Genomic DNA, 15,379 nt, shown 5'->3' with positions numbered 1-15,379 from the left:
CCTTGCCTGCATCTCCAGTTTCCTAGGTTTTGGTATTTAGAGTTTAGATTTATCAGTAGCAGAAAGCTAACTGATAATTGAATTAGAAAGTTTTCCCTTTTTGTGGTCCTAGATTGGTTCTTTAAGTCTCCTGTTCTTTTGTTTTCGGTAGGAAGTCAGAAAGAATAGGTTCTTTATACACTCTATTTGTTTGCTGTAGAGTCTTGACTTTAAGGACATGTTAGTTTCTTCACTTTTTCCATATCATAAAATGGAAAGAATATATTTTATCATTGAAAACAATATTTACTAATTTATTCTGAGAAAATTAATATTTTAAAAATTGTGCTTTTATTTTTAATAAGGATTAATTGTAATGTTTTCTAAATATTCTTTTTAAATCACAAGCCAGCTGTTAATGAAGCTAAGTTGAAAGAAGAGCAGGTCAGGCCCTAATTGGATTTTTTTTTTTTTAGAAATTTCATGTAATGTCTGAAACATTTATATTAACATATTTCCATACATATTTCCATACAAGTACAAATATAAGATTTTTAGAAATTTCATGTAATGTCTGAAACATTTATATTAACATATTTCCATACATATTTCCATACAAATACAAATATGATTTTTAGAAATTTCATGTAATGTCTGAAACATTTATATTAACATATTTCCATACATATTTCCATACAAATACAAATATAAGATTTTTAGAAATTTCATGTAATGTCTGAAACATTTATATTAACATGTTTCCATACAAATAACCCAATGAAAGTTTAGTATTAGTTGTTTTGTTTGTTTTTTTATACTGCAGGTTCTTATTAGGCATCAGTTTTATACACATCAGTGTATACATGTCAATCCCAATCGCCCAATTCAGCACACCACCATCCCCACCCCACCGCAGTTTTCCCCCCTTGGTGTCCATACCTAATTGGATTTTAAGTTGGAAACTTAATATACTTAGGCATTAGAATTTTCCCTTTTCTTTCTTTCTTTATTATTTTTTAATAGAACTCAGTTTAATTAAAAATTTTTTTCCTCAGTGGAAAATATGTATAGCTAAATTCTTGAAATATTTTATTGAAAAAATAATGCATAGTAAATGAAGTCTGATTGACGGTAACTTTTCTGCTGGGGAATATGCTCCATATGGATTTACTTTGCTTCATATAACTTTTTTCCCCTCACTTTTTCAAGTAAACCTTAAGGAGGGTAGATAGTTGAACTTTCAAAGTCTGGTTTAACTTCCATTTGTCAGTAGATAACTTTTTAAATGATGCTGGTATTATACAAGTGACATCTTACAATGATTGAAGAATTAGTCCCTAAAACAGGGAGGATCTTAGTTTACTTTGTTACAAAATATCTTTTCATTATGATATGTTCCTTCTCACCATCCCTCCTCTTCCAGAACACCCCTCTCCAAAAAATAAAAACAATAAAAGAAAACACAACATGCCTCATCCCGATCTTCTGATAATCTAGAAACAATACACTTTCGATATCAGTGATTAAAACAGAAAGAGCGATAGCACTGTAAAGATAGACGGGGGAGGAAAACCTCTCGCTGCATAGTAAACTGTTGCTGAAGCTTAGTGGAGTAAACAGTCATTTTATTTGTGAATCAGGAATTCAGGAAGGGCTCTCTTGCGTAGTTTGTCCCTGATTTGTTTGGTGACAGCTGGGGGTGTCTGCAGCTGGGTGACCCACTACCAGGATGGTTTCTTCATTTGCGTACGTCCTGCCTGGGTATTCCTTGGCCTCTGGCTCCGTGGCTCCGTGGCCAGTTAAGGGTTGCGCTAGGAGTTGGTTTGGAAGCAGCAGGGGATTCCTTTGGTCTGTACTCTTTTGGTCACAGTAGTCACAGGACCTAACTTGATTTGGTGGCGGGGGCGTCAAGGAAAATACTCCACGTCTTACTGGAGGAGTGGCAAAGCCACTTACAAAAAAGCACGTGAAGTCGGAGACATTGTTGCGGCCGTCTGTGCAAAATATCTGCTCCAGCTGAATAAAAATGTTGGATAAAGGATTGAGAACATGAGGGCGAGATTTTGTTCGTGTGGTATGGTAACAAAGCTCTCACTTTCTTTTCTGTTGTCGTATGACTTTTTTGTATATTTCCATGTTCTGCTCAGTGTTTTAATCTCTTATTCATAGGACTTCTACTATCATCCATTGCTGTCAACAGAAGTCACTTCAAACCAGAAGGAATTCTAAACAGTGTTAAGTTGTTTTACCCAATTGAGGCATTATCACTGGGTATGAAAATAATTGATAGGAAAAGGGTACAGAGGAATAAGGTGTGTGGAAAGGGCAGGCTGACAGCAGAAGGTGAATTAATGCTACGTATTCAATTTGGAGATCATCATAGGTGAGCAGCACAACCGTCTAGATGAAAACTTTTGCGTATGGGTGATCTAACGTGGAAGAGACGCCATCTAGAAGCGCGTCAGACTGAGTATGTGCATGGATGACACAGTGATTGCAAGAGAATTTTTAAGTCCATTAAGAACAGAGAAACTTGACTAAACTGTTATTTGTATTTGTGTTATTTGGGGAATAACGCCAGATAAATCTCAGTACTAGAGTAGTTTCACGCTTCGTTGATGGATATTGGGAACCTTGACTTTTTTTTTTTTTTTCTGTTTTCTTATTCTGTCACAGAAACTATGCTTTTTAAAGATTGACGCTTCAAATTAATAGATTATAATTTCATTCCATTTATATCAGTGTTTCTTAATGGGGAAGGGGGGGACAGTTTTGTCTCAAAAGGGGCATTGTACAAGGTCTAGAAACATTTTTTGGTTGTAAAAACCCCTGGGTGGAGGGGGGGGGGAGGGGGGAACCTTGACTTTTAAAGCTAGCACCATGGGGTTAATTGGATTGATGCTTTTTTTTCCCTCCCTAATTGAGATATAATTCACATACCATAAACTTTACTAATTTAAACTATATAATTCAGTTGTTTTTGGTATACTTACAAGGTTGTGCAACCATCACTTTTGTCCAGTTCCAGAACATTTTCATGACCCTAAAAAGAAACCCATACCTGTCACAACCCGTATACTCTGCATCCACTGCCTACTTTTTGTCTTTATCAATTTGCCTATGCTAGACATTTCATAGAAATGTAATCATATAATAAGTAGCTTTTTATGTCTTGCTTCTTTAATGTTTTCAAGGTTCATTATGTTGTAGCAAGTGTCAGTACTTTATTCCTTTTTATGGCTGAATAATATTCCATTGTAATGAATATAGCACATTTTTTTTTTTTTAATCCATCCATCAGTTTCTGGACGTTTGGGTGGTTTCCACTTGAATAATGATTATGTTACATCTATGTACAAGTTTTTGTATGAACATAACGTTTTTCATTTCTCTTGAGTTTATATCTTGGGATGGAATTGATGTTAACTTTACCTGTAACTTTTTGAGGAACTGCCAAACTGTTTCTAAAGCGGCTGAACCATTTTACATTTCTGCCAACACTAGTTATTTTTCTTTTTCAAATAGCCATTCTAATGGGTGTGCAGTGGTATGTTGTTGTGGTTTTGACTTCTATTTCCATAATGACTAATGCTGTTGAATGTCTTTTCATGTAATTGCTGGCCATCTGTGTATCTTCCTTGGAGAAATGTCTGTTCAGATCCTTTGCCCATTTTTTTTTTTAATTTTTATTTATTTATTTATCCATCCATCCATGGCCGTGTCGGGTCCTCGCCTCTGTGCGAGGGCCCTCTCCAGTTGCGGCAAGTGGGGACCACTCCTCATCACGGTGCGCGGGCCTCTCACTGTCGCGGCCTCTCCCGTTGCGGAGCACAGGCTCCAGACGCGCAGGCTCAGCAATTGTGGCTCATGGGCCCAGCCGCTCCGCGGCATGTGGGATCCTCCCAGACCGGGGCTCGAACCCGTGTCCCCTGCACTGGCAGGCAGAATCCCAACCACTGCGCCACCAGGGAAGCCCCCTTTGCCCATTTTTAAATGGAGTTATTTGGCTTTTTATTGAGTTCTAGAAAGTCTTTATTCGGGAGATTCCATCCATATCAGATAAGTGATTTGCACATATTTCTCCCATTCTCTGGGTTATCTCTTCACTGTCTTGATAGCATCCTTTGATGCACAAAAGTTTTAAATTTGATGAAGTCCAGTTTATCTGTTTTTTCCTTAGTTGCTTATGTTTTTGACATCATATCTAAGAAACCATTGCCTAATTGAAGGTCACAAAGATTTCCTCCTGTGTTTTCTTCTAAGGGTTTTATAGTTTTAGCTTTTACATTTAGGTCTTTGGTCCATTCCTAGTTCATTTTTGTATGTGGTGTAAGGTAGGGATCCAACTTCATTATTTTGCATGTGGATATCCATTTGTCCCAGCACCATTTGTTGAAAAGACTGTTCTTTTCCCACTGAATGGTCTCGGGACCATTGCTAAAAATCAGTTGTACATAGACACACATGTTCATTTCTGAACTTTAAGTTCTGTTCCATCAATTTATATGTCTGTCTGTTTCCCACATCACACTGTCTTGGTTACTGTAGCTTTGTAGTAGGTTTTGATACTGGACACTGTGAATCTTCTACCTTTGTTCCTTTTCAAGATCGTTTTGGCTTTTGGGCGTCCAAAAAAAGAAGTAACCGCCTCCCCTCAACATCAGGTCTTTCAGCTGATCAACACAGGATGTCTTTTAACTTATTTAGGTTGTTTTTAGTTTCTTTCATTGATGTTTTGTAGTTTTCAGTTTACAAGCCTTGCACTTCTTTAAATTTATTCCTAAATATTTTATTATTTTTGCTGCTACTGTAAATGGAATTTTCTTTACTTGATTTTTAGATTATTTATTTTTAGTGTAAAGACATACAAGTGATTTTTGTTTATTGGTCTTGGGTTTTGAAACTTGGCTAAATTGGCTTATTATCTTTAATGGTGTTTTAGTGGATTCTTTAGTATTTTCTACGTATAAGATAAAGCCATCTGCAAATAGAGGTAGCTGTACCTTTTCTTTCCAATGTGGCTGCCTTTTATTTCTTTTTCTTCCCTAATTGCCCTTCCCTAATTGTCCAGTATAATGATGAATAGAGGTGGTGAGAGTGGACATCCTTGTCTTGTTCTTTATCTTAGGGGAAAGGTTTTCATTTTTCACCTTAAGTATGATGTTAACTGGGTTTTTTACAGATGCCTTTTATCCAGTTGAGGAAGTTCCCTTCTATTCCTAGTTTATTGAGTGTTTTTTTATCATGAAGAGGTGTTGGATTTTGTCAAATGCTTTTTCTGTAGTTATTGGGATGATCATGTGGTTTCTGTTCTTTATTAATATGGTACATTATATGGATTGATTTTTGTATGGTGAATCAATCTTGCATTCCTGGGATAAGAGTGGATGTGTTTTTAAAGAGCCTTGTATTTTTCACCTGGAGAGATGTAGAAACTTGTTCTACCACCATTATCATGGAGGCAATAGGAATGGACCTGAGAGAACATAGCCTTTGGATAAATGCTTTATTTTCAAGTGCTAGGGTATAATATAAACAAGAAGCATTCAAAGGCTTATAGTGTAATGCTTTGTACAACACAGAAGTAATTTTGACTCTTATGAAAACATCATTTCTTTGGACTTTTAAGGAGCTTCGTGAATAATTTGAGGATTTATGTGATGTGTCCATTTCCTATTAATCGTATGCCATATTAATATTCTCAGAGTCTTGCAAGCTCTAGTTTGGAGTGCCCTGACTTCTGTTTTGACTGAAAACATATTTTAAACTTGAAAAATGGTAATTAACAAGTCAATATGGAAGGGTCAGATTCCTTTTGGGACAAAGGTTGTTCTTAGTAGTCTCTCAGGAGACCTTGTAGCAGGAACTTGTCAGAGTATAAATATTACATAGATAAATATCTAGAAAGAGGCAAAGGATTTGGAAAAAAAAATGCTTGATCAGAGTTCTGAAGCACAGTTAATATTTTCTTCTGCTTAAAACTGCTTATAATTTGGCATGAATTAACTTGCATTGCATTCTCACCTGTGGGAATGCCTGTTTTTGGATAGACGCCTAGGTGCCTGTCAACTCTAGTTGAGAAGTGGAAATAATTAACCTCCTGAAGAAATTATTAAATCAAACTTTGATGAAGTAGCTTTTTGTGCTCTTCCTTCTCTCTGCCATACCGATACGTACACCCTCACCAGAAAAGAGCTTCCAGCATCAGACGTGTATTTTGTCCTTTATCTGTTTTATCTTCCTGTAATTGCCAGACCTGCTTACTTTTTTCTCCTAACACTTTTTTTTTCCTGCAGGGGTTTTTCAGATTAGAAAAATCATTCAAGTTGACCAAGGAGAATTTACTAAATTTAATAAGATTCTTGGGCTTCCATTGCATACAGGTGAGGAACTGTTGTTTGTTTGGATCTGTTCTCCCTGCATCCCAACCAGGCCAAACTCTTACACAGCAAATTTGGTAACACAGTATCTTTGTAAAACAGCTAAGCAAGCAATTTTAAGTGAAGTGGCTATTCGTTTTAGAAAATATTGTGGGTATTTGAAAAGAATGCCACTAATTAATGATTTGTAACTTTTCTCCTACCCTTTTGACAATCTGATGAAAGCTGTGGGTGCTCTTCATGTAAAAATGCGCATGGCTCATTTGTGTGGACTGGGATGTCAGACACACCTTAAAGGCCATCCCTGAACTCCTGCTTCAAAATGCCCACCATTGGTGAAACAATCAAGTTGGGATACAAGGGTCTCTAGGTTTTACAAAGCCATAAAATTATGTATGTGGTTCAAATACAGCATAAATTGAGAGCAATTACAATTTCATGTTAAATATTATTTAACTAGAAAGAGCATACATAGCTGCTGGGTATAATGGATGCTGTGATGAGTGACCCAGATCCCTGCTGAGGGTTGAAGGATGTATTCCCCCAGGTGCTGGAAGTATCCCCTGTGGAGATTGCGTTGGCTAAAGAGACCTACCTTGTACAAGGCCACATCCCTTCCCATTGGTATCCAATGATTGATCCTTGTAGGGTACAAGGGCTTGAATCCATTGCCCTGACTTGGGGCAACTCTGAAAGGTCATCGCAGATTCAGAGCTCCCCATGGGGTTGTCTGAATCCTTTGGGACTTCATGGCAGCCTAATTTCTCCCTCTGCACCATCATGCTCCCCCCCCCCCCACTTCCTTTCCACTGGTATTGATCCCAAGAGCACCCTCTAATTTCTTGAACAATAAAATCTGTCTCAAGGTCTGCTTCTTGGGAAACCCAGCCTTGTCACACTAGGATTGACTTTTAGTACAAGTTAGCTTACTTCAGGCCATAAAAGTAGGCCTGGCTAAAATAAAAATTGAGTGAGATGAACTTGAATTTAGACTTAAAATATGTGAAGCATCCTATTGCTGTTTCCTTTGGACCTTATATTTCAAATAGGTTTTGCAAGTCTTGGTTTCTCTGGATTCATTTGTTATCTCTCAGTCTTCTTTGGCATTGCGGAAAACCCCCCAAGTCTCTGACAGCTTGGTTTGGTCCCACAGTATGAACCTGTGGAAGGTGTGGGTTAAATAGAAACGCTCACATGTCCCACAGAAACCCCTAGAGATTTCCCATGTTGGTAAGTGCATATGTTAGGAGAACCTCTCTTACCATGATCCTAATCATATTTCTTGTAAATCCTGAGATTTCTCAGATAGGATTTAGAAAATTATTGCTTTTGTCATTATCATTGAAATCATGTATGTCCCTTCTGAATATTTGAAAAATGTGGAAAAGGTATAACAAGGAAAATTCTATGTAAAAATAAACTTTTCCTTCAAATTGGGATAATATTGTACATTTTGATAACTTTTCTTTTTCATGTAATGTTATATAATAAAGAAGTTTGCATATCCTTAATTAATCATCAAGTATATGAACTGTAATGGTTGATAGAGCATATTTAATTTAGCTAGCCTTCTATTGTTATGTACTTGATTTTTCCCGACTTTGTTATTGGTAATAAGTAATACAAAGAATAGTGGTTCTTTGTGGGGGGATGGGCAGAAACTAAGCCTAGTGTGTCTGCTTTAGTTAGTTACTTAAAAATACTGAGTTCTTTCATCACTAAAATGTAGTGAACTATTAGATCTAAGAGTGTTCTATCTATTGTTATTGCACAGCTTCAAGGGATGCCATTCGTATAGGTGTGAATTGAGGTCCTAGGTGCAGTCTCATCATTGCCGCTGCTTCACAAGGACAGCCACCGTGGATTTATGGGTCCTCTTTTTGTTTTTTTGGTTTTTTTTGAGCAATTTTAGCATATGAATATCCGTCAAGTTTTTATATATGCCTGCCAGATATAAAAAGAAGTATTTGAGCCATTTCCTTAATTGTCTACCAAGCAGATCTTGACTAGCAGTGTGACCTTTGGTCTCACCAGCTTTTGCTTCATATTATCCAGTTATTTTAATTCAAGAGGTCCCTAGTTCCATTATCTGTACCATGAGCAAGTCTATCAAGGAACTTACTTTCCCTCCCAGCAATTAATAAAATCTAACCGGAGCAATGGACTCTGTATTTTCCTAAAGGTCATACCTATACTTCCTGTATAGTTCAATTTGAACAGTTTTTAAGATAAAATACAGAGGTACTCTGCTGAAGTGTATTACTTTTTAAATGTTCTCGTCTTTCCCATCATAAGAATACAGTTGTATTTTAGAATTGAAAGGAATATTAGTGGTCTTTGTCTTGTAGGTAGGTAATTAGAAAGAACAAGTAACTTGCCCAGTGGGACATAGCTAGCTATTTATTCATCACGATAATCCGTCCATTACTTATATGATGAGAGAATAGCACAATTGGGAGGGAAACTCAACCAAAGAAATAATTGGTTGTCAGCCAGAATCTTTGCTGGGCTTATTAAAGACCCTAAACAGTCATTGAGAATATAGATATGGGAGTTTTAACAACCTAAATTGTGTTTAAAACACTGCTTAGAGTTCCACATGACTTTGTTGCTCTTGTATCCTCTAATCGTTGGAAACACGTAACTGGACAAGTAAAATTTAGAGACCAGTACAGTCTGGGCAAACCCTGATCATTTTGGTAAAGTATAGTTGTGCCTTGTTAGTACATTTCACAGGCCTGCAGGATGGTAGACAGACAATTGCGTAGATCAGGGGACTTAGTGAATTTTTCCTTTTTAGATTCCATTGATTACTGTAGGTCTCTTTTGCCAGCTGATTATGACCAGTTCATCCAGACTGTACTTTTACCACTGATACTGAGAGGTATTATTAACCAAGAAGGTAAAGGTCAGAGCCTTTCTGAGTAACTTGCTTTGCACAATACATTTGACACTGACGGCTGCTTAGAACAAGTGTGGAGGCATCATCCAAAAAATTCTTTCCTTTAAATGATGTTCCAGGTAGCTAGGTGACTGCAAGGAGTATTTTGGGATTTCTTGTCCTTAGAACTACATCCTACAGGAAGTCCCTTCTACGTTTGCTCAGTGATTAGGGCCTCAGCAGCAGAGCAGTCAGTTCCACTTGACTAGGAATAAATCACCCACGTTGAACCATGATAGTTTCTGACAACTGGCAATGCTGATAAAAACCAAAACAAAAGATGTTAAGAAATCTGTGCCAGTGTGGAGCTGGTGTGCAGATTTGATGGATTCACGTGCAGCATGCATTGTGCGTTAGTCTTCCTCCTCTTTCATCGGTTTTTCTCTTTGTAAAATAAAAATTGTACGAGAAGAAAGGCTCTGTATCATATAATAATTATTTCGATTTTCTTTCTAGCCCAGTTAACAGAGTTATACCCTAATTAGAGAGGTCATTTTAAGGAAAACGCCTTTCTTCTCTAAATAGTTATTTAGAAAGTGTTTCCTTCTTGAATTCTTCACTCTTAGTTCTTCTCTATGATTTTAGGCTGTATGTATAAACCTGATTGACCCTTCCCCTCCCTCTTCATCACCAGGGACACAGATAATATAGACTAAACACCAATTCCTTCGATCTCTGCACAGTTTTACTCATGCAGAAATTGAATACATGTTAATAGCTGCTTAATGATTTCTTCTTAATACAGATCGGTTATGCATAAAGTAGGAAGAGCCCATAGAATTATAAAATACATTATTTTCTGCAAGAATTTTTTATTAATTTTCAATATTACTAAGTATAAGTTATTAAAGTAAAAGAAGAAAAGCTTTTTTAGCTATTGTTAAGTGCTCCTTAGTCCGTGTGTATAAATAAACTAGCCTCCTTCTACCCCTTGAAAGGCCAAACAGACTGTCTTAATACTATCATGATATTGATCCTGATATCAAGTACCTTTGGTTCTGCCCACCAGCTTTAGTGTGTTATGTTTGACTATACACGGAAGTACATGGAAGATGCTCTTCTGCATTGGCAGTGGTTTGGTACCTCCACCCTTCCTTCTTTGCTTCTGTAGGGGAGAATATTTTCATATGTGACCGTAGTAATAACATTGTGTTTATTGATAAACACTACTTAATAACAAGGAATCATTTATGGAAAGATGCTTGAGACATCTTTGTGTGATTCTTCTTTCCCCCCCCCCCCCGCCCCCCATCATAGAACATATTATTTATAGCACAGTGATTAAGAGTAGAATTCTGGAGCTAGATTGCCTAATAATTATAGTCTTGTGGCGGAGCTTCAATAGTTGTTATACATAGATTTCTGAAAACAGTGCCTGATACATACCACACTCTCTGTGTTAGTGGTGCCTCTTGTCACCACTGCCGCCGCCTCCTCCACCACCCCCATCACGAGTAATTTTTTGTTGTTTTTATCATATTGCCATTTTAGGGATTCTGTGGTTTCTGTTTCTACAAAATGGAAAGTTTTTTTCTTGGGTAGATATTCTGAGCATATTTAAAGGAGTATTTTTCCACTTAGCATGATTCTGAAGCAGTCATCTCTATCATTAATAGTCGAGTATGTGCATAACTGATCCAGTTTTTCTCTTAGCTGTTGTATTCAAAGCTTTTGTAAATAGTGTATTTTAGATCCTGTGGATAATTGAACTTGGTATAGAATGGGATTTCCACTATATATTTTATAGCAATTGCATAGTAAATACTGAAAGGGTGTGATATGGGACTATTAGGGTGAACAGTTTTCACAGCCTCTATATTGGATTAGTTAAAAGAAGAGAATAATGGCAAGATTAATATGATAGCATTCATACACCCCTTGGTTAGCAACGTCTGAACCCAGAGAGCCTTGATCACAAAATCACGATTTTGAGTCTCAACCAAAGTGAGGATATATAAAAGGAGTTTTCAGTAGGATTCAGCTGCTGTCCATCATGATGCTGGGTAAACGGAAAGTGCTTTGTACACACCCATCCTCCCACACACCACACAGAGCCTCTTTTGGGTTAATGCTCTTGCAGCTGGTTTGCACATACCTGTATCTACTGCAAGTCTTCCTTGCCGATAGCAGCTTGCCCAAAGGAGACAGCTCTAGTGAGCGCTGCCCTTTCTTCACCATGGCGTGGCTATTTCTGCTCTCCAGGAATAGCCATCCTCTTCCTCCCCTCCAACTCAGCAGTTTAGACAGCTGGCTAATTGGATAAGAAAGTAGCTTAGGGAGAACTTGTTAATGGGGATTTTACCTGGTTTAGCAGCTTCTGCACCTGAGTATATCAGGAAAAGTCTTTTTGTTTGTTGGTTTTTGTTTTTGCTGGCAAAGAATAATGGATCCCTTTAATAGTTGGCCTACATACAAATTATACAAGTGGAATTGTTAACAGTGAACATCTTAATTATTTCTTAGATGCTGATGATGGAGGAGAAAGAAGGGTATAATCCTTATTATGCATGTAAGGGCTGTTTGTATATTAGGTGGGCTCATAAAACAAATCTCTGGTTTCTTGTATGTAAAACTTGGTTGGTTCTATGAAGTTTTATTTTTTAAAAAAGGTGGTTTGTACTGCTCTTCCTTGGTAAAAAAGTCTAATCAACAGAATGATATCTTTTTTGTGTGTGTGTAAGGTTTATATGTCAGCAACTAGGATGACCCGCACAGCTGGTTAAATATGTAAACACCAGGGCATTGCCTTCTGTATGTTATGGAGTACTAGATTTTTAAGTGGCAAAATCTCTTTAGTGGTTGTGAATTTACCTAAGTATTGATCCATATGAGATTCCAATAGGAGTGTCTGATTAAACTAAAGGAAACTAATGCTTTTCATATGTGATGGTCTTTTCTCTCACAGTATGCTTTGGACTTTATCGGCATGGAAAAGACTGGAGCCAGTTGCAGTGGTTCACCTGTAGGATTCTTCCTTCGTTAAAGAGTGAAAATCCAAGCCTGACAGTACTCATGGTTCCCTATTCTGAGTTCGCTGAATCTTTTCGCTTAGCTTATTTGTTCTGCTGTGGAATTCTCAGGGACTGTAGAGAGGGACCTTTTTTTCTTCCCCTTGGAAGGGTCTGCTTGGAATGAAGCAGACCCTTAAAGAGCTTATATTAAATTGATTGATGCAGGAATTATTTGAAGGTTGGATTTAGGTTCTTTTGTAGTTCTTTTCTTGGCAGAAGTCTATGTGTATGCCTAAATACAGTTTATAAAAGTCCAAGCTTATGTATTATTTACTGACTAATGAACCAGAATTTATTATAGACCTGATGTGTGCCAGATATGAAGATACAAAGCTGGGGTAGAGGAGTAAGATCCAGTCTATTTGTGGAGATGTGTATAGAATGAGTAATAACAATATGGTTGGAGATTCGTGTTATAATGTATAGATAGATGAAAGAATGGAGATAAATGTATAGATAGAGAAAAGAATGGGAGATGTGTATATGTATGTATGTAGATCAATACTTTGTTCATGTGTGATGGCATACAGACTGTGGTCATCTTATTGTCATGGGGATAAGAGCAAGAAAGTCGTCCCAAAGCAGATAACATTTATGTTGCTTTTTGAAAGCCATGGGAAATAAACCAGCTAGTTCAAGAGTAGACGATGATATTATATTCTCCTGCTTCATTTTTCTCTGTAGGACTTATCACCATCCTACATACTATGTTCATTTCATTCATTCATTCCTTGTCTATCATATTAGGATTAAGCTCTTTGAGGGCAGGGATTTTTGTCTGTTTGGATTAATTCTATATCCTCAACACCTAGAAAACTGCCTGGCACGTAGCTGAATGAAAGAATGAAGTTTGTGAGTTTTAGAATAGTTGTCTTACTTATTTTCCTTTTGCTTATTAAGAATCTCTCTCTACAGTTCCTCCATATTTTTGCTTCCTATTTTTCATTGTGTGTACGGGAGTCTCCCTAGTGATAATATGCTGTTTCCACACTATTTCACAAACCCATCCCCTATTTTCCATCTCTCTTAACTCACTTAGTTTCCAAACTCTCTTACCTGAATTGATACGCTCTCCTAGCTGTTTTCATGCCTCTACGTAACTCCCCTTAGATATTGACTATCTTCTCCACAGCTATCAGAATTATCAGTCTGAAATACAGAACTGACCGGACTGTTTCTTTGCTTAAAAGTCCCTAATAGTCCCCATCTGTCTAGAGTAAAATGTGTGCTCGTTAGAATGGCACGGAAGCCCATCCATAGCTTGGATTCAGGTACATAAAGTCCCCTTCCCATCTTATAATGAAAATGGGTCTGTTCATTTTTCTTTGTGTCACTAGTGCCTGGCATGTAATAGAGACTTCACCAATAGTTTTTTGAGTAAATGAATGCGTACTAGGGTATATGAAGGAATGAATAACTATAATAATAAATTTCATTGAAAATGCTTGCTGTTGAAATAAAAGATGATATAAAAACCTAACTTGAACACTAGCATTTAAGAACAGTTTTTCCGGGCTTCCCTGGTGGCGCAGTGGTTGAGAATCTGCCTGCCAATGCAGGGGACACGGGTTCGAGCCCTGGTCTGGGGAGATCCCACATGCCGCGGAGCAGCTGGGCCCGTGAGCCACAACTACTGGGCCTGCGCGTCTGGAGCCTGTGCTCCACAACAAGAGAGGCCGCGACAGTGAGAGGCCCGCGACCGCGATGAAGAGCGGCCCCCACTCGCCACAACCAAAGAAAGCCCTCACACAGAAACGAAGACCCAACACAGCCAAAAATAAATAAGTAAATAAATAAATTGAAGAACAGTTTTTCCTTTTTACAGCTGATTTGTTTTTCTTAGCATCCAGCTGTTCAATTTGCTGTCCTCCCTCAGCATTTTTTAAAGGAATCTCTCTGGGCATTTACACTGTTGCTTTGGAAGTAATCCAGTTTCTCATGGCTTTCCTCTCTGTAGGTCTTCCCTTTATCCCCATCCCTATATGTTGGGTCTTTTCTCCCTAGCTACTTTCCTTATTTCTTTATAGAGATTTATGACTCTGCATGTATGACCATACCCATGTGTATGTCTTTTCTCTCTTCTGGCTATAAGTTCTCAGTTTAAAGCTTTGCATGAAGTTCTAAGACCCTTAGGGTTAAATTACTTCTACAGAGCACACACTGACAGCCCTGATCTACCTGTTTCCAACTTAAAATGATTTTTATTGTGACTGTTTGTATTTCTCTGAATTTCCTTTTTTTTCCCCCCTTAAATGTGTGTGCACAACTCAGATTGAAAATCTCCAAGAGCAACTTAGAGATAAGGAAAAGCAGATGAGCAGCTTGAAGGAGCGAGTCAAATCCTTGCAGGCTGACACCACCAACACTGACACCGCCTTGACTACTTTGGAGGAGGCCCTTGCCGAGAAGGTGGGTGACTGGCCCAGACTCCTCACAGACACATTTCTTCTGCCTTCTCATTAATCTGAAAGTCACTTTAGTGATGAGACTTGATAGAGGAGACAGAAGAAGTCGCTTTGGCAAAAGGGAAAAGAGCTGCCTGTACTGTTGCTGACGTACCCAGTGTAAGGGAAGGAAGATTCGTTTTGTTGTTGCCAATTTAAGCACCTGTTGCTAGGCAGGATGGATTCCGTACTGGAGGGCAGTGGCTGAAGTTTCTAAAGAACTAGCCATGTGCTCCCTGTTTACTATCTTCTTTTTATGTGTATGGTCAGCTAGAATCGGTGATGTGGGAATGTCAGACGCTGACCATCAGGAGGCAACATTAGTTCTCTTTTACTGTGCCGCATTGGGATCTAATATATTCATGGGTTTTAGTTATTAATACAGTGTACTTGCTATTTTTCTAGTCGTGGCCTTGCCACTTCATTTTGCCTTCATGAGCAAACCTAGTTTTTACAGGAATGGTTGACTAAATAAAGAAGTGGCCCAGCATGACAAGTGTTAATGTCTTGGAGGAGGTTTAAGGACTCTTGGTGGGGCATTTTAATTGGATTCTTCTTCTTCTTTTTTCTTTAAGGGATAGGGTTACTGTTCCTTAAGCCTCTTGGACTCAGAATGTTTCAGGC

At 37.9% G+C, this 15,379-nt stretch overlaps 1 protein-coding gene across 1 annotated transcript in view; it reads left to right on the top strand.

The window, feature by feature from the left end:
- LOC132362731 (ELKS/Rab6-interacting/CAST family member 1-like) overlaps positions 1 to 15,379 on the top strand; it is a 177,451-nt gene that overhangs the window by 74,512 nt on the left and 87,560 nt on the right. The window contains 1 exon segment of the mRNA XM_059917707.1: positions 14,583 to 14,720. Coding sequence (XP_059773690.1) covers positions 14,583 to 14,720 — 138 coding nt within the window.

Source organism: Balaenoptera ricei, chromosome 3, assembly GCF_028023285.1.
Source record: "Balaenoptera ricei isolate mBalRic1 chromosome 3, mBalRic1.hap2, whole genome shotgun sequence".
Classification (NCBI taxonomy): domain Eukaryota; kingdom Metazoa; phylum Chordata; class Mammalia; order Artiodactyla; family Balaenopteridae; genus Balaenoptera; species Balaenoptera ricei.
The sequence above is the reverse complement of the archived record's forward strand: the minus strand, read 5'-3'. Positions and strand labels throughout refer to the sequence as shown.